Below are 22,950 nucleotides of genomic sequence, written 5' to 3' on the forward strand. Positions count from 1 at the left end.
GTTTCCTGAATAGATGTCCCGCTCATTAGGGATGAGCATTCGGTTAATTCGGTTACCGACCGAACCGAATTAGCCATAACCGAACCGAACCGAAATATTTAGCCATAACCGAACCGACCAAATTAATTTTCATAACCGATGAAAACCGAACCGAATTAAAATCGATTAATTCAGTCTGTGACCGAATTACCGATTAATTTTAAAAAATTGTAATTTAACTTTAATTATATATGTAATTTTTTTTAACACTATAGTTTACACAAATGCATAAAAACATAAAATCACACATATTACAAATGTATAAGTTTTATTTGAACACAATTAATACATATTATATCGATTTTAAAATAAAAAATTAAAATATTTATAAAAATTGATAAATAAATTTTTTTATTAAATAATAATATTTTTTTATCGGTTAATTCGGTTAACCGATTTCAAAATTTTGAAAACCGTAACCGATATAACCGATTTTTTTATTTTGAAAACCGAATTTCCGAAATAACCGAATCGAATTTTCGAATTGGCTCGATTCGATCGGTTAATTCGGTTTAACCGAAATAAATTAAAAAATTAATTTTTTCCAAACTCAGCATCAAGGTTGGTTCAAAGAATGGAAGTGTCTTCTATTCTTACATTAAACAAATTACAACAGAATGACAGATAAACGAGTGAAATTCTAACCACAACCATGTAAAAAAAAATCTTGATAGTTCAAGATTTTTCGTCGTCTTTTTCAATTTTCGCAACTTCCAGGGCTGCATCTTTTAGAAAAGATAGTTGTGCAGAAACAGACAGTTTCTCATGTTCTTCAATCCCTTTTTTACCCGTTATCACTTCAGATTCTACATTGCAATGAACTTGTACGAATTCTGATGGATCACAGGGATTTTCGGATTCTTGGCACTGTCCTTTCTTGTCAAGAACTCGAGTAAAGTCACCATTCACAGGGCAGATGACTTGTGAACAACGATTATCAAGTAGTTCTTTCACTAGATTTTCGTCCTTGGTTACTTTCACATTTGCTCCAGAATATGCACTTCCAGGAATATTGATAAGTAGATCATGCTCTATGTTGTTATGTTGGAACCTTAAATCAGAGTCCTGTAGACAAAATGAGCACAAAATATTTTATTCTAAATAAGGCGGGCATTCAAGATCATGGCAAGGTAATAAAGCACATGGAGCTTGCAAATTAGAAGAGAGAATTTAAAACCTGCGAGAAACATACCATAATGAACGAACAAACTATTGGTACTTGTTTTTAAGGCAGGCATTCAGATCATGACAAGGTGTTGAACACATGAAGCTTGCAATTATGATATCATAAAAGTTGAACTCTGATCGACGAAATATAACACACTGAACACAAAATTTTGGTACCAATTTTTCTACCCTGAATACTGATTGATCACGATATAGCAGAACTAACTACCAAATAAAAGAAAATGCAAATCCTAAAATTCATCAAGATGAGTATAGATCATTTGTCACATTATACTCTGTTTTCTGATTTATCGTGTACATCTTTTGAGAGTCGAGCTAAACTTTCAACAGCATGAAAATGGTTTCTATGATATCATCGACCAGTAAACACTTGTCAACAAAAAAGACCTTATTTTAGTTGGACTAGCACACAACCTGTACTACATTATTGATATGCCAAGATTTGTTGGCATCTGTGAGGCCATTCATGATGTCTTTGAGTTGTTTCTTAGCCTTGTTTCTAGCAATACGCCGTTCTGCACATTGTGCAGTAGTAACAGCAGCATGACAAGCAACACAAAGGGTCCTCATGTTCTCTAGTTTGCATTCACCTGGAGAACTCAATAAAGAGAATTCATCAAATCAAAGGTGTTATTTTGTTCATGCATTGGAAACTTGAGTTCATTCTTCAAATAGCATCGATATTTTCAGAAAAAAACAAAATAAGGCACGAACCTCCCCCTTTATACACGGGTATGATGTGGTCTGCATGCCAAGCGTTGCCTTCTATTGGGTCATGAACAAGCTTGTCCAGTCTGTAAAATTCCAAACAAAAACTTGATTCTAAAGACAGATTGAAATACAACAGATGCATAGCTCTCGTACCGGTTCTAAACAATTGAAACAACATAGTTTTCCTGGCACCCTAAAATCATCTACTCCACAAATGGATAAAGAAATGGAAGGGGCTACAAGCTTTTGTTTGAGGCACACCGCACACCAAACATATCATGAACCTCACAGTCATTTGCTTATGCATAACAACACTATCCAGTCATTTAATCCACTCTTGCACTTCATTCAGAATCTCAGATTGAGAATAAATCTACATAAATGTTAAAACAATGCACAGAAAAACCAGCAAAACTCCAAGTCAGCACAAGCCACCAAGATAATCATGTCCAAACATGGAACGTGTGTGCATGGCTTATTTTTTATGTGGTGCATATAATGCATTAATGCCTTCCACTTTATTATTTATTTATTTATTATTATTATTATTAATCAGCAAAACACCCAGAGAATGACAAATATAACCCTTAAATAATTTAATTAATTAATTTAACTATACGGTGCATGTGTTGCACTAGTGTCTTCCACTTTATTATTATTATTATTATTATTATTATTATTATTGTTAATCAGTCAGACAGTCGGAAAATGAAGCCTAGAGATGGCCGTCTCGGCGTCTCCTGTCCCCCTCCCGGTGGGGAATCCGCTCCCGGGGAAGAGGTCTTTCTTGCTTTAAAGCTTGAATTAGAGCGCTACACTCCCCTCTCACGTGATGACTGGTCCATCCGTTTTAAACAACTCTAAATGAAAGGAGCCAAGCCACCACAGCCTCTTCAATGGTTGTGGAGAAGGACTTTCCGTCCTCCCCTTTCTGCTTGAGTGGCCCTTGTCGAACCGCTCGTGTCCACTATACACAATTGGCAAGGCCACTTCCTTATAGAATTCTTTGGCGCGAGGAGAGTTCTTATCTATGTTGCATGGATACGGGTACGAGTATCGTATCGAATACGATACGGATACGGCGACGCGTCAAATTTTGAAAATATAAGACACGATACGGCTAGGATACGACAATCATTAAAATATATATAACTATAATATATAAATTTAGTATTGAAAAGTAAAAATTATAGAGATAGATGTAATATTTCATTAATCATAATATCTTAAGTACAAAATATTAAATACAAAATCCATCTTAAGCAAGTAAAAAGAAATCAAATATCCATATCGATTGAATTGAGAGCCGCTTGAGCAGAAATGGAATGAAAGAGATGAACAAATGTATTTAGGGATTTAAAAGCCCAGCCCAATTTTTTTAAAATTATTTTCCTTTAAGTCCCTAGAAATTTATTTTTTTAATTAGCCCCTAAAACTTTTAAATATTTGCAATTTTGCCCAAACGTATCCGAAAAACGTATCAACGCCATATCCATGGCGTGTCCTCGCCGTGTCCAAAACGTATACGGCTGGTCAACCCTAAACAAAGTCAACGATACGGATTTTGAGGTATCCGAAATGCGTATCTGCGTGTCGTATCCGTATCCGTATCCGTGTCGTATAAGTATTCAATACTTCAAAAAAAAAATTCAAGGTATCCGTGCTACATAGGTTCTTACTTATCTCATATCGACTGAATTAAGTCTTTGAGAGTTGTATATAGAATTGGACAATCTTCCACCTTACTAGCTTTTGGAGCGGGGTTAGATGATAACACAATTGTAACTTTCATTTAGACTTCACCAATAGAGTTCTCCATTTTAATTATATAGTATAAGTATAGAACTAAAAGTATAGATAATTAATTTAGTAAATAAACAATTCAAACTCACACTTTTAAAATAAACAAATATAGATAAATATTGATTAATTAAGGGGCACTCTATCGAGATTGGAAAAATTACAAAATCTGGTGTCCAAGTAAGACAGTTTCTTCAGCACGAGAACTTTACAAGCAACGGGGGGCTAAATTCTTGCAGCGGCTAAAAAGATGAGAAAATAATTAATCCAATTCATCACTCGCTCCTTCACCACCATATTAGTCAACCTCTAATATATCTTCATCCATCACTTCTAAAACATAGAAATTAGTTTCTTTGATAAGAATGTCATCCCGAGCTTTCAATTTTGAGAGGGAAAAAAAAGATTTAAATCAACAAGTATAGTGTTGAAGAAAAAACTTAAGGAAAAATGTGGAAGAAAAGAAAAAGGATGGGGATGCCGAGAATGAACTCTCCACTCTGTAGGGTTTAGAACTCGAAGCCCGGAAGTGGAAGAAAGAATTCGAAGTGAAATTGAAATTCTTCTCAGAACGAATTTTATTTTAACGGGGATAACATAAAGTAATTTCAAATAGGAAATAAAGCTAATATATATGTAACGAATACTATAATAAAAATGTAAAAAGATATGACATATACCGGTGTTTTTTTCGAGTAAGAATAACTTACAATTTTTTGTGATCTGCTATTTTTGGAGCCACTTGCTTGATATACATTGACCTCTTTTCAAGTGATAGAAGTCTTAAGTTTTCAACAAGTCGACGACAATCTAATTGGCAATTCGTGCACATTCCATTCTCAATTTGGAAAAGACCCTACAAACCTCATAATGTTAACTTGATTTACATAAGAAATAATAAGCAATCAGACATGGTTCTTTTTCAAACCTCGCGAAGAAATCTGCTGCTAGTTCGTGAGCGATATTCTTCAAAGCAATTCAAATTGCAAAAAAGGTCCTCAAAGAATTGAGGCGATTTTGAGTATTTATTCCTGCAACCAAGAACTGATCAGAACCTCATTCCATGTTTCGCCAACAAAAGAAAAAGCGAACCAGACCTACTTGCAAGGAGTCTGACACAACTTGCAGAGTGGTTCATCCATGTTGGACCAACCCTGCGTATAAAGTTGCTCTTTCTGGCCATTACCACTAGAGAGATTAACTTTTCTCCGGGACGCATTTGAGGGTAACGAATGGCTGATCTCATCCATAGGTGTTTTACGCCTTCTACTTCCGCCTCTCAATAGTCCCTGAGAAATGAAAAACAATAATGAAACAAACATTACCACATAGCACGCACACAATTGAATGGCAATAACTTGATGGTAAGACATCTAAGATAAGTTCTACGATCTACATACATACCTCATCATTATGATTAATGCTTTCGTTTAAATAACATAATTCACAAGACAGTGGGAGTTGTAAGGGCTTGTTGATCAATTTCTTCTTCTCAATAGGCCTCAGCTTCTTCCATTCGTTAATGAATTCCAGAAGAGCTCCTCTGTACAGTGAATCATCCTTGATAGATTTATCAGAGATTTTATCAACATCATTTGCAAGTGGGCGGCACTCAACTTCCTCTGGCCGGAAATTTTCAAAAATTGGCCTTGGTCTAGAGTCTGCTCCTGCGATGCAAGAATACAAGTGGATCCTTCCAGTATACTTGCTAACCTGAACAGATAAAAACTTCAAGAAGAAACAAAAGCTTCTATAAATCTACAATATGTGTTTGTGTGCGAGTTTAAGTTACATTGCCATCATTTTATTATGGACAATAAGCATTCCTCAACAAATGTCCTAGCTAAGGAACTTATAAGTTGAAACATGTAAATAACATGATCGATGAATAAACTAACCTCTGCTAATAGTCCACCTAAAATTCAAACTTTGCTATCCATATGTGTGTGGGAAAAAAATTGTTACTATGAAGGTTTAAGGTTTACCTAGTAACAGGTCATCAGTCAAACTCTCACATAAATGTATGCTAAAAAAGTGAAATGCAATGGTATTCACCTCCAGAGAGCAGTTAGGAACTCAGTATTCCCATACTGTCGAATAATGAGCATTCGGCTAACATGCTTTCAAAAGGGACTCAACAATCATTACATCCAAGTTCGGAATGGACAAGATTCATTCTCGTGCTTGAGAGGGAGAATCGTAAACATGAATCCTAACAGATATTCTGTTTTAAGTAGATTTTCTTTATTGGTTGAGAGATTTTTTTAGCTGTGTAGTGAGAAAAGATTGTTGCAAATTTTCTACATAGAATATAGATAAGCTACTTCCACCATATATATACTATTATACTTCTTTGGAATGATAAAAATATAAGTTTTTCCCTTAAAAGATCTTCACATCTATAACATCCAGTGAAGCAAAACTCCGTAAATTACCTCAAAACGGAGAGCAGTTGATTGGATAGAACTATTAGCTCCAATATCGACTTCATTGATGCATCCAGCGTTAGTTAACGTGGTTTCATTGAACAAACCTTCAACCTAGAATCCGCGTTGGATAAACTCAAGCAATCATTACAAAAGTGATTAAATCACAAAATTCTTAAGCAATAGACGATGTTAAATAGATGATCCCAATGAAAAGAGAACAAGGAACATATAGTCAAGAGCTAGGTTTGAAGAAAATCCAATTAAGAAGCCAACAATGAACTACCTCATAACAATGCTTGTCCCTAATTGATGAAATAGCAGTGTGATATTGTTCACCACCACACTTATCCACGGGTACATGCAAGTCACTGGATGCCTTTTCAGACTGTGAATCTTGATCAGTGCAAGCAGTATGGGATTTCATGATCTTTTCTACAGGTCTATCCTCATTTTCTATCTTCCCAGGCATTAATTGCTTGCTTTTCTCACTTGTTTTACAGGCAGTCTCAAGATAAGAAACACTCTCAACCTGTGTAACAAGGACACAAATAAAGCTTGGATGTATAGAGCTCCTCAAACTTCAAAGACAGAACTGAGGGGGCAAAACGCAGATTTAAAAAATTAAGTACAAGCCTTTCCATGTAGAGGTCCAAAAGGAAATTAAGATCATGATATCCGTATCATATACAGATATGTCCAACAAATAGCCTTGTAAATATTAAAAATAACGGAATAAAGAAAGAAATGAAATGGAAAGAAGAAGAAGAAGAAGAAGAAGAAGAAGAGGAAGAAGAAGTAGTAGTAGAGAAAAGGTCCTGATCTAAGCCAAATATTGGAGTAAAGCATCATCCACAAGATTAATACTGAAGTCCGCCACAGAGTTTGTAAGAGTCCAGAAAAACAGTTCACAACTATGCAGGTTCCAAGCAAAAACAAATTTGTATTTAATAACTGATAATGTTTCATTGTTTCTGCAGTCCTCTTGCAGATTTGCATATCTTACTCAACAAACAAAAAATCTGAAAACAAAGGCTTGGGTTATCTAGAAATAACAAATTTGATTTTTCACATAAAGCTACTGATCATAGTTTAATTCAGGTAAACTCCCTCCTGCTAATTGATATAATTCAATTATGTAAATTGAATTACCAGTCTACTTTTCTGGTCAAATCTCACTAAAACAATTGAGTAACCCTTTAAAAATTACATTCAGAAAAGCAGCTATGACATAACTGCATACATGAGTGCTTGTAAATAATGATCAAATGTATAAATTATGTTTGTATATAATGATCAAATGTATAAATTATGTTTCATATATATATATATATATATATATATATATATATATAATACCTCTATTTCCTGTATTGCATCATGTTTCCCATTCACAATAGATGAAACTCTAAGTAAACTTGTATTCAACCGCTGCCAATGTAACTCATCAGAAGTATCCTGAAGGATGAAAAGAATAAAACATAGAGAAAATAGTTTAAAAGCTGCACATTCCATTCTGGAGTAAATGCAGGAGCAGAGGAAACAAAAAATTTTCTGAGGCACCTTTGCACAGAAAATGTATATGTTCACCAATCTCTTTTGCCCATGTCTATGAGCTCGATCTTCAGCCTTCAGACATTTGAATGATTACCATAAGCATCATGAAATAACTAATTGACTAAGTTTTTGTAGAATGCATCTCTATGTGATTCAAATATTACAACTTAAAACTTGTGTGTGGAGCTACCTTGAAACAGGCAACATAAACTTCTCATTAAATAAACCAAAGCACTGGTATAGTGCAATATAGACAATAAACATAATGACCTACACAAGGAGAAATAGAAATTTTGAAACATCTATATTATCCCCTCCACCAAAATGACAGCAAAAGATAAAAAATGAACAAAATTTCCTGTGCAAAAAACTATGACTATTTGAATGCATAGGGAGGTTGGATCAAATATGAATCATTGCTATTCAAGATCCATGTTTCATAAGAGTAACTGATTGATCCAAACACGATGTTTGATCGTCTCACAAAAAAGTTCCAGATTAATATTTAAAATAAAGTGCCAATAATATGTTGAAATAAAAAAATTCATGATTTACTGAATAAAATCATGGTTAATAGAATTCATAATTCACTGCTCTTTTAAGAAATTAAGGACTTTAAAGAAAAATGAATCTAGACAAACAGATAACTCCTCAATTAAATTTGGTAATAACCATAGTTGGATTTATATAACGTTCATGGACTTCTTAGGAGGAGGGTGCAGAAATTAGACAGTCGAAGGCACCTGTTGAATTTCACCGGGTCTTGTCGGCAATTCCAAGAACACGACATTGTCAGCTGATGTTAGGTTAAGTCCGGAGCCTCCAGCACGAATGCCAACTAATGCAATTTTAACCTATCAAAATTCAAGCAAATTTGTTGTCACTAGGTGAACTGAAAGAACTCAATCTATAGAACGGGAGTTGCAGCATATATTTTACTGGCTCTTTCATGAATTCACTTCATTAGTCCTTCAGCCAAGTCAGCAAAGAAGTGAATGAACTAGGAAACCATAAAAATATCACATCAAAGTTGGTTAGGGATCAGATAAGTTGCTATTTTACTTTCGGATCTAAATTCTATTCGGCATATATTATGGGATACGGTCCCATGATTTCAAGAAATATTCCAATAAGTCTTTTAATTCTTATTTTAAGGCACATCTATTTTGTTCCCTCTTGCTGTCATCTTTGCAGGTCAAAGCCAGATATCCAAACAGTATGATTGAGTTCATTGGAATGAATTCCAATGATGCCAACATTATACCACCCATGCCATCGGAGCCTTGCAGCAGTTACTTATCCCTCAGTCCAAACTCACCATGTTCAAATACTTCATTCATTTTAAGTTCACAGATTAAATGGACTAGGCTTTTGAGATTGGCATCAGGAAGTTTGATTCCACACGCTTACTTTGAGATTGGTATCAGGAAGGTAAATTTCGTATGCTTAAAATAGCATGAGTCATTCGTGTATTCCTTATATTTATGTACTTAAATTTCCATTTTGTGTATGAACAATGATCATTCGCATAAGTTTAAGCATTGAAATTATATGCAAAGCATATACATGCGTATAGAAGTATAGATCAGATACTCAGATATGTCATTCATAGTTCCTACTTTATGAATTGTTGATTAGCCTTCCATGTGATGAAGGCTAGAGACCTTTTGGTTTCAAGCTGAACACTTCAATTCATATGCATGTCTTCAATTCAATTTAGTCCAATGGATATAATTTTTTATTTACATTTATTGTAATCGATATTTTGTAGTATCTATATTAGATATAGGCATATAGCTTTGAATTTAAATTTATTGTGCTGCATGTGAGAGATTTCTTCCACCCATTTTGGACATTTGTTCATAATTCTGTGCCTCATATATAAATCTCAAAATCTTTTCGTACAACTCTCTTATACTTTATTTAAAATTTGGCCAAAAGTTATGCCATTGATAATGGGATTACAGTTTAAATTCAACAGGAATATAACATCAAAATTTCTAAAGCACAATTCAGTTTTAATAATCATCAGGAAAGCAAAACCAAATTTAGGAAGTGTATCACAAGCATAAAACTGGAATCTAAGATATGGAAGGAGCAGTGTTGAAGAGAACAAAAAAACCTCTTTTGACAACTGAAAGGAGTGAATAGCTGCCTGCCTGTCGCCACCAGTTATTGTGCAATCAATGCGAACAAATTGAATTCCTTTCTCGCATATAAACGCCTGTGTATCAGACATCAGAAAGAACATCCATATTATATATTCAAATAAAATATCATACAAATAAGCCAGCAAATAAAGTATATTTATTGTAAAACCACCAGGTAATGGCAAATGCGGAACCCAATGGAACAAACACAGAAAAATTGTTCTACTGTGCTGTTCACATGAAGATTGAGAATCAATGAGAGAGAGAACCTGCATGTTAGACAATTCATAAAGCCACCAACTTTCAGGCTTGATAAATGATCAAAAAAACAATCAAAATAATGAAATGCGTATGTATCATACTACAACCAGAAACATTTTTTAACATAATAAACGCAACACTTAGACAATTTACAATATTAAATGTAAAACAACCCAAGACCATCTCAACACTGACTTATTATGGTGATACTATAAAAATTCGTAGTCCATACATGCAAAACTAATCCGCGTATCCTAAAGTATTCACTCACGTGTCCAAATACTAGTAAAACCTATCCAACATTTGTGTTATTGTAAAATAAGTGCCAAAATACTGATAATGAATCAAATATTTTCATATATGAAACTAAGGATGCTTTCGAGCTTTGCAGATATAGAGGAGACCATGAGGGTTTGGTGGGTGCAAAAGGTCCTCCTCTACTTAATGATCAGAAGCAGTCTTAAACCACCAGGGTACCAACTAAAAAATTTTAAGAAATAGCAAAATAGACAGAAAACTAGAGAATAATTTAAAATTGTCTCAGCCACTAATAGAATGACACAAAAGACTCGAACTGGGTAAAAATTCCAACTTACAAGAAGCATATAAAAAGGAAAAACGTAACATACTCCACAAGTATCAAAAGCGACATGAATTACAGGAAGCAGATAATAACAAATTATTTTTCAAGTACAAAAGCATAGCTGACGTATCGAGCAAAAAACTCACAGGCACAACTTCTCAAAATTAGAAAGTAAGAAATCTCACCTGCACTCCATCGAGCACCTTATGATGAAAAGCAAATATTATCATTTTGTGAGAACTCGAACTTCCTTCATTATTTTCCACTTCATCTAACTCAGTCATGATTGGATGTAGAGACAGCCACTCAAAGAATCCAGGTAGTTTGGCAATACCTAGTGCTGAGAGCTTCGTAGACAAAATTTTATTCATTTCACTATCTGCGTAGACATGGGTTTCATTTAAATGCATAAACTACTGAAACATATCTGAAGTGAAATATAATTCAACACATTCCCAGAACTCAGTTCGTTATCAGTGTTTTCATTTTTGCTATCCATAAAATATCCGAACGAGACTGAGAGTGGAGATCACAAAAGCTTGACAAGTTTCAGCATATTCCACTGTTAAGTCATTCATGAGAGATTAGGAGCATAATGAAGCATCTAGAGTATTCTGCCGATTTACAACCACTCCTGTCTTGGATTGTTGAAATTTTAAGTTGTGACTGTGGGGCAACAAAATTCATTATAATCTTGTCGACTGTCATACTGATATCATGATATCAGCATGTCAGAAGCTAGTTAAATTTAAAATCACAAAGCTCTGATTAAGGAATCTTACACGGATTATTTGAAATTAGATTTTTTCTTCAAAAATCGTACCAACAAACTAAATAAATTAGTGTACCCGAGCTTCATTTCCAGTTCAGGAGAGAAAAGCACCATAAAGCCACCGAGGTTGGCAAAAATAAATACTCAGTTACACAGTTTGAAGAACATTTTTCATGATTGTGGACTCATATATCATGTCGAAACTATAAAATTTATCACAGTCATGCCTGAAATCTCTCAAAAGATTATCAGAAATATAGAGCTCGGCATACTAACTCAAATAAGAAAAATGAATAAAACAACAAAGTAAATCCAAAATAGCTGAGCAGGAACACTAGTTCACAAAAATTCATGTTGACATTATGGTTAATGGACCCACATAATTGGACCAAGACAAACACAGATATCAGATGAGAAGACAAGTTCAAATTAACTTCCAAAAACAGAATATTTTGCCTAGGGTCAATAACACAACCCAATAATTGTTGATTGCAGGAAAGAACAAACTATAAGCAAAATATTATCTTAATTTTCAACATTGATTTAATCACCTACAATTCGACAGCCAATCTCATTAGCCAGGTTCTGACCAAAAAAAATTTAAATTGAAAAGGCATCAATCAATACCTTGATCTTCATCAGATATGTCAGGCAGTGCATTTTCAACAACACTATCTGCAGAAACATTAACATCTTCCAGCCCTAAAGTTGCCATTGCCAAACTAATATCTGATCTTTTCAAAATTAATTTTATAATTTGTCGGCGTTTGGGAGGTAACTGCAGCAAAACATGCTCCTTTAAGCGCCTTATCTGTAGCGTAGTCGCAAAAGAAACAAATATTAGAAGAGTATGTTATATTGCAAAGAATAGCAGAAAAAATATTAAAATTTGTATGAATAGATTGTATCCAAAATCCAAATTACCCATCACTAAATTTGATTGCCCATTTTATCGATTAAATTTGTAAATTTAAGTCAGTCATCTATACTTTGAAAACACCAAAAAACTGGATATTCTTTAGCGTTGTGTGTAAATTCTATTGCACAAATAGGAAAAATACCAAAAATTAATATTGTTTCATATAGCTAGAATCCATATGCTAACTCTTCCGTGTTGGAGGGAGACTTATCGGTTTTTTAGGATTCCATAATGCTTGGATTTTAATATGATTATTTCCTTCCAGCATTCCGCATTTCAATCATAGTAAGATTTTCACCTCCAATTTATTACACATAAACAATAAAACTATTTCTCCATATATTATCTACTTCTAACGTATGAAAAACGAAGAAAACTTTAACCAACTGAAAGTCTCATATTACCTATTCTTGATTTGACAAAAAAAAAGAGTCAAAAGACCGATTATAAATTTAATTTAACCCCGTGAAACTGGTGGTAATATTTATTGTACATAAAAGTAACTTCAGCTAGCTACAGAAACCACGATGCTGAAGGCCCCATATGATATAGATTTATTAGATCAAGCGCTAGTTATTTTACTAAAAACTAAAACAAATAAAAAAATTGCAATTCTAGTCTTTCCAACGCAAAAAAAAATGTGAATAAATTTTTTATCTTTGTGCCACATAGACAGAGACGTGTAGATACAGGAATAATTGTTGCTTCCCAGCACTACTACTCAAAATAATTGCAGTGTAGAATAAGATAATTAGATATTATAGTAATATTTAATATTATCTTATATCATTGTTTTTATCGGAAACTAGAAACTTATTATAGTAATAATGATTGAAATTGCAAAGCCAGTGGATGAGCAATCCACAGTCCATCCACTGATTAACTAACTAGAACAAGTTCATAAGTAAATAAAACATCAATCCCTAACTAGGTCGGATAAAAGTAAATGTTGAAACACCGACACACTAGTCGTCCATTTTGCTACTCTGAATCTTAGCTTCTCCCATAATTCCTCCACCGAGTCTTCTTTGTCGCTGAAAATTCTGTTGTTGCGCTCTATCCATGTCGTCCAAAAGGTGCAATGTACAATGATGTACCAGAAAAGTCTATTTCCCCTTTCAGTGAGGATTCCGTTCTCCATGACAAACATATCTCTAGAAGATTCTGGAAAAATCCACTCGAATCCCAGGTGTCGCATAACCTTGATCCAAATGTGTCTCGTGAAAGAACAATGTATCAGCAGATGGTCTTGATTTTCCTCACTTTGCTTGCATAAGCTGCACCACTGTGGGCATAGAACATTACTTGGTTGTCTCTTCAGTAAACTGTCACATGTTTGCAATCTGCCCAAAGCCACAATCCAAGATCTTATATAATTCAGTTTTGATTTGATAAGATAATTTAACATTTTTAAATTAGATAGGGTAATATTTGATTTCTGATTCTTCGGAGTTTGTTGTAAGCCTTGTAGTCTATTTAAAAGGTGTATTGTGCCCTCATATTTTATGAAAAATATGTTTTTTTCACTTATATATGGTATTAAAGCTCAGACGCATCGTTATGTGTTAGACTTCCCTAATAGGTCATTTGTTAACGTATTGCAAACTTCATGTTCCAGAAGTTCATTCCTGAGTGTGAGGAAAGTGTGTTACTATATATGGACTTTGACAATCATACCTCCTTAAACTAGTTTTGAGGTTGAGTTGGGTCTAAGTCCATAATCTTATCACCTTGAAACTCATCGAGCATAGATTGGCTCTAATAATAATTTTAACACCTACCATACACAGTATGGTTTGTAGACCTCATGGACAACATTAAAGCTTTTTATCATATGCTTTGAGACTAACATTTTTCTTATATCAAGCCAATGAATTGTTTTTGGGCAGCGTTATTAATTCGTCAACTACACTATATTCTCTTGTAATCATTTGCCAATTCAGTATCTAATATGTTGGAAACCAAATTTCGGAGTTTGACAAACTGAAGAAACTAACTGAATTATGAAGACAACTGAATAATTAGAACCAGCTGAACAAATGAAGAAAACTGATCAGTTGGAAACCGATCAGTTAATATACTCAGCCGCATAAGTTTCAGTCAAAACTGATCTCAACTGAATGGTTCTCGGGAAAGAACATTCAACCGACAAAATAACATAGTAAAAAGCAAGTGAATATGGAAAGCCGCACTTCAATCATTACAGCATAGAACAACGTATTTCGGCTACTGCAATTAAGACGCCGTATTACAATCAATGAAGAGAACATTGCCCAACAAATGATGAAGTGGCATTCAACGGATACTAGAATTCAAATACATATCAAAGATACCGTTGAAAGGAAAGTATAAATATAACTGAAGAACAGCAGAAGACAGATAGACGATCATTCAATCTTAAGCTTGCTGTTACTCTGTCAAAATCTCAGCTCACTTTCATTTGAATTACTCGTAGCAATCAAGGCTACAATCTGAGCTTATTAGCACTCTTTAAAAGTTGTTAAATTCAACTGTGCTAATATCAGTTACGTATTAAGAATATTGTGTAGAACTAAGAGTTTCAGTTTTGGCAGTTGTAAGTCCAAACTGAAGTGGGTCTGTACAAGTGTTGTACTTGATCAAAGCCTTTTAGTGAATATCCTATCCTTGTGATAGAAGGGGTGACGTAGGAGTAATTTAATTCTCCGAACATCCAGAAACAACTCTTGCATATTTCTTTCAGTTTCGTATTCTATCTTTCATTCAGTTATTTTCCGCAACTACTCTAGTTTAACCTAGCTTAACTGATTGTTATTGACCAACAAGATTCCGAGATTCAGTTTGTCACCAAACTGAACTCAAATATTCGAAAAGACCAATTTTAATTGTAAGTGTTTATTCAACCCCCCCTTCTAAACACTCTTGTTACGATAACCGATCCTATCAAGATCCTTCACCTTCTTCATGTTTCTCCTACTAGTCACAATTTCAATTTAATATTGATTCCCACCACCACCACAACTTCTTAACCAGGGGTTACTAGACATCTCTTCACCTTATGGTAGAGTGTTTGAGCAATTTCAGATATATAAACAATTTGACACCAAAAAAATAAATCTACACATATTCACACCATAGATACAAATACACATTTTCACGCACTAGACAATTCGACACAATTTCATTGTTGAGGCCATACTGTTGAATCAAAAGTGGAATTAGATTATTACGATAAAAGTTGTTAGTTTGAGTTTTCTAGTTAAAAGAAACTTACAAAGACTAGAAAACAAGTAGCCAAGTAATCTAAATGTGACACAAATGGCGCATTCTAGAAACCCCACTTTCTCTTTGGTTGAGTGATTGGCATGGGTATTTGGATTCTTTTTGGTGTTTAAAACTTTCATAAAAGTAGCATCTGCTTACGGAGTTGAATAGTCATTTTTTTAAAACAATTCTTGCAACAACCACCATCAACTATAATCTATATAGTGGTACAGTGAACTTATAAAAAAAATAGTTTTGAAAACTTGAAAATGAAAAAATCAATTTCCAAAAGAGAAGTCATATTGCATTACCATGACACTTTCCTTCAGTAAAACATTCAATTCCTCCAAACGTATCCCCTTTGAAAAATCCTACAAAAAATATATTGATCTCAAAAATGTACTTAAAAATGTGATACAAATGAGTAAAAATAGTGAATACAATTTTGCCTCGAACAACATCATAGCCAGATAAAAGCTAGGTGAAGGCAAAATTAGACTGCCACTTGAAAGAAAAATAAACAGTTGTAACAGCAAGCCCAAAAGTTACCTGAAAAACATTTCCTTGGCTACCCTTGACAAATTTAACAGAACAGTAAGTTTTTGCAAACTCATATTTGGTCTGCCCAAGCAAACCTGGCCTGCAGTAATTATAAAGCATTACCAACAGGCTAGAAACGTCAAAAACTATCCACTGCATAAGAAATGCTTCAGAACTTACCATAACATGTTTACCTGATGAAAAATGTCATAAGGCCTATTATCACCTAGGAAAACAATAATACGAAATGAGATTTCATTTAGATTTGAGATATTAGTGCTCATTCAAAGTCACACAACCCAGGAGAATGAAATTATAAAATCCCATAAGCACAAAAGAAATCAGATAAGAAGTTTGACATAACTAAGACATTTGATTAAAAGCAAAGATGATTTCAACAACCTTGACAATGAAGGAGTTCCAGATAGTAGAATCAGGTGCTTCACCTTCTTAGCCACATCAAGCACAGCTTTTAGCTGGAAAAATAGGGGAAATAAGAGTGTTGACTCAATAAAATAATGTAAATGTTATTTGACAATGCAAAATCCTGAGAAAGAACTATCTTTTAAGGAATGGATATAAAGACCAGAAAGATTCGCCAAAAGAAAATTAGGCTAATAAGCTGCAAGTTAAAGTAGCAAAATTGTCATCTTTTTTTAAATCGGTTATGATTCCTGATATTGTCACTTTGCCAAGAAGATGAGATTCGCCTTTAAACCTCTATAAACAAACATGCACTAGAAATCTAATTACACAAAAAAACTAATGCACTGAAGATAATTCTTAATTATGCACCTTCTTGAGTTCTTCCTCATTTAACCTAACCAACAAGTAAACGATTATCCGTCTCAACCAACTTCATTCTTGAGTTCTTCCTCATTTAACCTAACCAACAAGTAAACGATTATCCGTCTCAACCAACTTCAGCTTGGCTATCTTCATTATGCATCTCAGTTCTCAAAGACCATAAAATGAACAAATCCTTCTAGAAACTTAACGAATCAATCCAGTATACATGCCACTATACTTACAAACACTTGAATGGGTATGATAGGAAAACCAGACTTGCTTCCAAATAATATCAGTAAAAAAAAAAGGAAAAATCGACTGCAGCAAACAAATTAAGGAATTTTATATCAATCAAACAGTAAGTTTTTACAAGATAATGACCAAATTCCTTCTCAAGAAGATGGCCCCAGGAGAAGGGAAAATATCCTAACTGAATATATTTTCTCTCTCTTACCCTAGCAGGGCTAGAAATGTTTTCACAACTCAAATCCTCCCTAACAATGACAAACTCCCCTTTATTTATCCTACTCTCCCCACTGCATGAGCACTCATTATTTTCCCCTGTTTGGATCCTTCTATTGTAAACCTTTAGCATAGGAGCCTTCGAAATACTTGGGCCATCTTGCTAAATTCACTAGAACACCCAAGCCTAAGTCCATAACAGAGTATGGCTTTGCAATCTTGTACAAAATGAAACACCTTATTCTCTATATCCATCAAAAGGCTTTTCGACATTAAGTTTAACCCAAACAAACATGTTTTGAGGAAAAAGTTTTAAAAAAAAAAGCCATATCCAACTATATAGGAGTCGATATGCATTTGTTTTATGCCAATCCTTCTCACATAAAATTATCTTTAAAGCAGATGCCATCTATTTGTACTGGAGCTCTCTCATTTCAAGTTGTTATACTGCTTCCCCTCAGACCCTGTAGAAGTCAATGCTTACCCACTATGCAACACCTAGCTACCCCATATTGAAGGAATGATGCTGAATTTAACAAATCAAATTTCATTGACCTCCTTCCTCGAGTAGAGGTCGGAGGAGGAGAGACAGATGTCCTTTGGAATATCAATTTCGTAAAGAACATGTGCAAAACTCATAGAGCGCATAAACAACAGAAGTAAACATGTGAATAAATAGAAACCCCATAGATTCAACATACTTCAAGTTGGCAGCCATGAATACAAGATGGCTAAAGGTTGAGAATGAGTTTCCATGTTTTCCACATTTTAAGTGGAAAAAAGCACCACCACAATACAAGCCCGCTTCAATCTTCACATATATCATTAGACAGAACATAATTGGAATGTAGTTTACCTCATCCTTTTCTAATGATTTTTTGCTGCAGCGTAAATGATGTGATTCATCGATTATCAAGGTGGCCCATTCCTGTTCCAACATGCTTTTCTGCAGACGGCGGAGCATTGTGTATGAAATCACTACAACTCTTGGTTGCTCAGCTAAACGTGCAGGGTTGTCTCGATGACCACACACTGTCAGGGAAAACGGAAGCAACATGACTTGAACAAACTTTACAGAACAAATTTGAGAAGGCAAAAAGTAGTACAATATTGTCATGAACAACTTTAAACCATTAGTACAAAATAACTTAGCCTAAAACATAGTTTTTAAAAATGAAAAACTGTAAAATGTGCAATTTTCCGCATACATAAATATTTATATCAAGTTGCATGTAAAACAACTGCTGGATATTATCTTAAAGGTTTTGGAATGATGACAATATCAATTATGAATTCAACTGACTAAGAGAAACATACATCAGTTAAATTCACAATATCCGGCTAAGACAATCTCATAACAAGTCAATAAAGAAGTTCAAGCAAAGTGAGTTATTTTATTAAGTACTCTGGCTAAGACAAATGAGACCAGAAAAGCAGAAAGTTAAAAAGTATTAAGAAATTTGGATGTGACAACAGTAGTGCCAAGTGAGTCGATTAGCTATTTATTTTCATGGCAAAGGCCAAAGGCAAAGGATGGACCAAGCAAGAAATAGGTTATCATTCAAGACAAAAGCCTGCCAAGTGTAACAGCTCGACTGGATCAGCTAACTCAAAAAAGAAGTGAATCAGACTACAAATATAATACACCAGCAAGTATCCATGACCCATCAAAGCAACATGATCAAATCTTGCTCCAACACTCAAAATCCAAAAACAACCAAAAGATTTGATGAACTAGTATTTAGGCTAAAGATTATTATTATGTTACCCAGTCTAAATTGTTACTGTTGGAGGGTACATTTATGTAAAGAGATTGAAGATAGATGATATTAATCATGAGAAAATTCACAAAGCTTTCAATACTAAGAGCATACAAAGTTTTCCAAACAATGTACATCAAAGAAATCAAGCTCGCTCTCAGCTTAAGAACAATTTGTTCATAAGAACATAAAAACTCAATAGATATTAAATACATTGTATTTATTCAAGTGATTAATTTGGTCTAGTACTCAATTGTTGTACGGAATACTCTACTTAATCTGATTGGATCTAGAGCATTTCGAGCTTAGAAAATTACTATGTGGTGTCTGAGTGTCTGCAATTAATTTAAGCTGTGAAATGATTATAAATGATTCAGAAGAATCAAATCTTCTAGTGAGTTCTTTTGGTGTGGAGAAAAAGAAGACGTTGGAACATAAACTGCCTTTGGACCTCAATAAATCTCGTCTTTTTCTGCACTTCTATATTTTGTTATACTATTGTTGTTTGCTCATATGTTCTCTTATCCAGATTTCTTTTAAAACTTCCATAGTATAATTTACCAATTAAACAAAATATAATTTTCATAGAAATAACGAAATCTTACCTGTCATAGCGACAAAATCAAGTTCTTGAGAGAGAGAGGGAGGGAGGGAGAGAGAGAGAGAGGGGGAGGGAGGGAGAGAGAGAGAGAGAGGGGGAGGGAGGGAGGGAGAGGAGGCATGAGACAAAAATGGTTAAAAACAATAAATAAATTACATTAAATATACATGGATGCAATCAAGACAAATAGCTTATGCCATAGATGTATTTCAATAAGAAAAAGTGAAGAATGCAAAACGAAAACAAAAATGAGAACAATTTCGAAGACCACGAGCAGCATCACCGAATAAAGAAAAAAGACGAAATAAAATGATGAATCTGAAGAAGTTACCTAGGTGTACATCAGTAGGCGTACAAAAAGGAAACCAGCGCTCCAACTCTTCTGCCCATGAATGTCTCAAAATTGCTGGGCAAACAACAAGGATGGAACCTTCCTTCAAGAAACAACCTGCAATTGCAATGGCCTACGAAAAAACAAGAGCCGTGATTAATAACAATTAACAAGGAAAGTTTCTCTGAGCCTAAGTTGGAACCATAAGCTTAGTTAAAATGTACATATGAACTAACATGAAAATCTAGCAACCACACAAACAAGAGTGGAAAATACAAGATAGCACGATAAGTCAGGCACCAGCAATGGTAAATGTTATCTGGAAATTTAACCATAGCACAAAACGGAAAAGGTAAGAATAAATAAAAACACTCTCGAGAAAAAAATTACCCTTAATAGAAGGCTTCATATCTTAGAAATCTAATCTTCATAACTTTCAATCTTAATCAAACTTCTATGTAACCTTGTCAACAGATATTTGACAACAGAAAAATATTGGTTTCGGTAAACTCAGTAGCTTAAGCCAACGCTGAACTATAAGCTACTATAGATACTTCCGTGAACCTAAAAACCAAAAGCAATCTTGGAGGTCTGCGCAATGGTGGACAAAGCAAGCCCCCTCCAATCACCAGAATCTACATCTCACATTGCTACAAATCATTTCTTGAAGATACATCATCTCTACCCAAGTTCAGCTACATCCTTAATTATATTGCCAAATATAGATGACTTATGTCGCAGAAAATAAACAAGCCATGGGATGGGAGAATCTGAATAATATTATCGATCTATGAAAAAGAAAAGAAGTACATGATACATCTTTTACAGATCTAGTCTGCCAAATCTAGAACCTAATCTAGTGAACAAAATCTAATAAGGAATTTAAAATACAAAGTATTTATCCTAACAACTAAATAGATAATGGTCAATCGACGCTCCCCCTCAAGATTGGTCATACAAGTTGATCATGCCCAGCTTGGAACTTAAATCTTCAAACACAGGTCGATGAAGAGCTTTAGTTAATATGTCCGATACTTGCACTTGTAAGTTGAGGTCAATGATCTTCTCATCAATCTTTTCACTTATAAAATGTCTATCCACTTCAATGTGCTTTGTCCTATCATGGTGAACCGGATTCTTCGCTATACACCTAGCTACTTGATTGTCGCATAGTACCTCTAAAGGTTGACAACCTTCAAGTTTCAGTTCATTAAGTACCCTTTTCAGCCAAATTCCTTCACATATACCACTGTTGCGTGGTACCACAAACTGTTTCTTACTTCTCCGAGTCACCAAATTTCCCCACACAAATGTGCAATAAGTTGATGTAGAGCTTCTATCAACATGGGAACCTTTTCTCGCGTTTCTTTTGTGATATCTCAAGACTCGATACACAGTTTCCATATGATCTTTGGTGGGGTTGTTCATAAATTGACTGATGACACTAACAGCAAATCCAACATCAGGGCGAGTATGTGAAAGGTAAATCAGTTTGCCAACTAGCCTTCGATACCTGCCTTTATCCACTAAGGGCCGTCATGTTTGTTCCAAGTTTGATGTAGCATCCATTGGTGTATCTATTGGTTTGTACCCAACATTTCTGATTCCTTCGAATGGTCCATCACACATTTTCCTTGAGAAATTGAAATCCCCAATGATGATCTAACAGCTTCCATACCAAAGAAATATTTGAGGTGTCCTAGATCCTTCATTTCAAATTCTTTTGAGAGTAATGATTTGACATGAAGCATCTTTTCGTTGCAATTTCCAGTGAGAACAATGTCGTCACATAAATGATAAGAACAATGATTATGTCTCCTTACGAGTGTGTGACAAACAAGGTGTGATAAGATTGACCCTATGTGTTGCTATTTCCTTTCAATCACTCGAAAATCGATGGAACCAAGCACGAGGTGACTGCTTAAGGCCATACAAAGATTTCCTTAATTTACTAACTTTGTTGACAGTCGACTCTGCCTCAAATCCAGTTGTGATATCCATATAAACTTCTGCCTCGAGGACTCCAATAAAGAAGACATTTTGACATCTAACTGATGCAAAGGCCAATCCAATTTTGCACCAATTGACAAGAGGAGTAGGATGGTGTTTAGTCTGACCACAGGGGCAAAGGTTTTTTTGGTAGTCAATGCAATATGATTGTGTGTATTATTTTGCTACCAATCGAGCTTTGAACCTTTCTATGCTTCCATCAGCTTTGTGCTTAAATGAAAAGATCGACTTGCATCCAAGAGTACGCTTCCCAGATGGAACATCGACTATGATCCAAGTATCATACTTCTCAAGAGCCTTTATTTCATCAAAGGCAGCAGCTTTCCAATTTGGATCGTGGAGAGCAACTTCTAGGGTCGATGGAATCTGAACCTGGTCTAATCTGGAAACAAAGACTCAATATGCAGGCTATAAATGGTCAAGAGAAACAAAATTACACGTAGGGTGAAGTGTACAAGATTCCGTGCCTTTCCTTAGTGCTATAGGCCTAGTATCATGATCAATATGTTCAATTACATGAGAATTACAATCAAGAGCAGCCGTACCTTGTATATTTTCAACAGATATTGGCTCTGAGGGAGAGTCATGGGTATGTTGAATCTATTCAGGGTGTTGTTTTCTCCGAGTATACACTTTTAAGCGGCTGATTTGGTGTAAGGTGACGAGTTGGTTCAAGTGCAGGCGTATGGATTGTTGTTTCGAGTGGTTCCAATTGTGGCAAGGCTGGGTTATAGTTCCCAATTATGAGATTCACTCAATTTTGTCTTCATCAGAATTGAAGATTTGTGAAAAAAGGGATCACGTTCAT

At 34.7% G+C, this 22,950-nt stretch overlaps 1 protein-coding gene across 1 annotated transcript in view; it reads right to left on the bottom strand.

Moving 5' to 3' along the window:
- Positions 1-572: 572 nt before the first annotated feature.
- Positions 573-22,950, bottom strand: part of LOC140803293 (uncharacterized) — a 28,156-nt gene continuing 5,778 nt past the window's right edge. The window contains exons 3-23 of the mRNA XM_073159103.1: positions 20,133-20,265; positions 18,297-18,472; positions 16,592-16,665; positions 16,370-16,405; positions 16,199-16,289; positions 15,961-16,020; positions 12,115-12,298; positions 10,901-11,094; positions 9,844-9,945; positions 8,465-8,575; positions 7,728-7,793; positions 7,524-7,622; positions 6,451-6,696; positions 6,174-6,278; positions 5,143-5,451; positions 4,840-5,027; positions 4,667-4,769; positions 4,449-4,594; positions 1,942-2,021; positions 1,642-1,817; positions 573-1,104 (exon numbers count right to left, since the gene is read on the bottom strand). Of these exons, the coding sequence (XP_073015204.1) occupies positions 715-1,104; positions 1,642-1,817; positions 1,942-2,021; positions 4,449-4,594; positions 4,667-4,769; positions 4,840-5,027; positions 5,143-5,451; positions 6,174-6,278; positions 6,451-6,696; positions 7,524-7,622; positions 7,728-7,793; positions 8,465-8,575; positions 9,844-9,945; positions 10,901-11,094; positions 12,115-12,298; positions 15,961-16,020; positions 16,199-16,289; positions 16,370-16,405; positions 16,592-16,665; positions 18,297-18,472; positions 20,133-20,265 (3,069 nt within the window). The 3' untranslated portion in view covers positions 573-714. The remainder of the gene's footprint in view (positions 1,105-1,641; positions 1,818-1,941; positions 2,022-4,448; positions 4,595-4,666; positions 4,770-4,839; positions 5,028-5,142; positions 5,452-6,173; positions 6,279-6,450; positions 6,697-7,523; positions 7,623-7,727; positions 7,794-8,464; positions 8,576-9,843; positions 9,946-10,900; positions 11,095-12,114; positions 12,299-15,960; positions 16,021-16,198; positions 16,290-16,369; positions 16,406-16,591; positions 16,666-18,296; positions 18,473-20,132; positions 20,266-22,950) is intronic.

This window comes from Primulina eburnea, chromosome 10 (assembly GCF_022965805.1).
Source record: "Primulina eburnea isolate SZY01 chromosome 10, ASM2296580v1, whole genome shotgun sequence".
Lineage (NCBI taxonomy): Eukaryota > Viridiplantae > Streptophyta > Magnoliopsida > Lamiales > Gesneriaceae > Primulina > Primulina eburnea.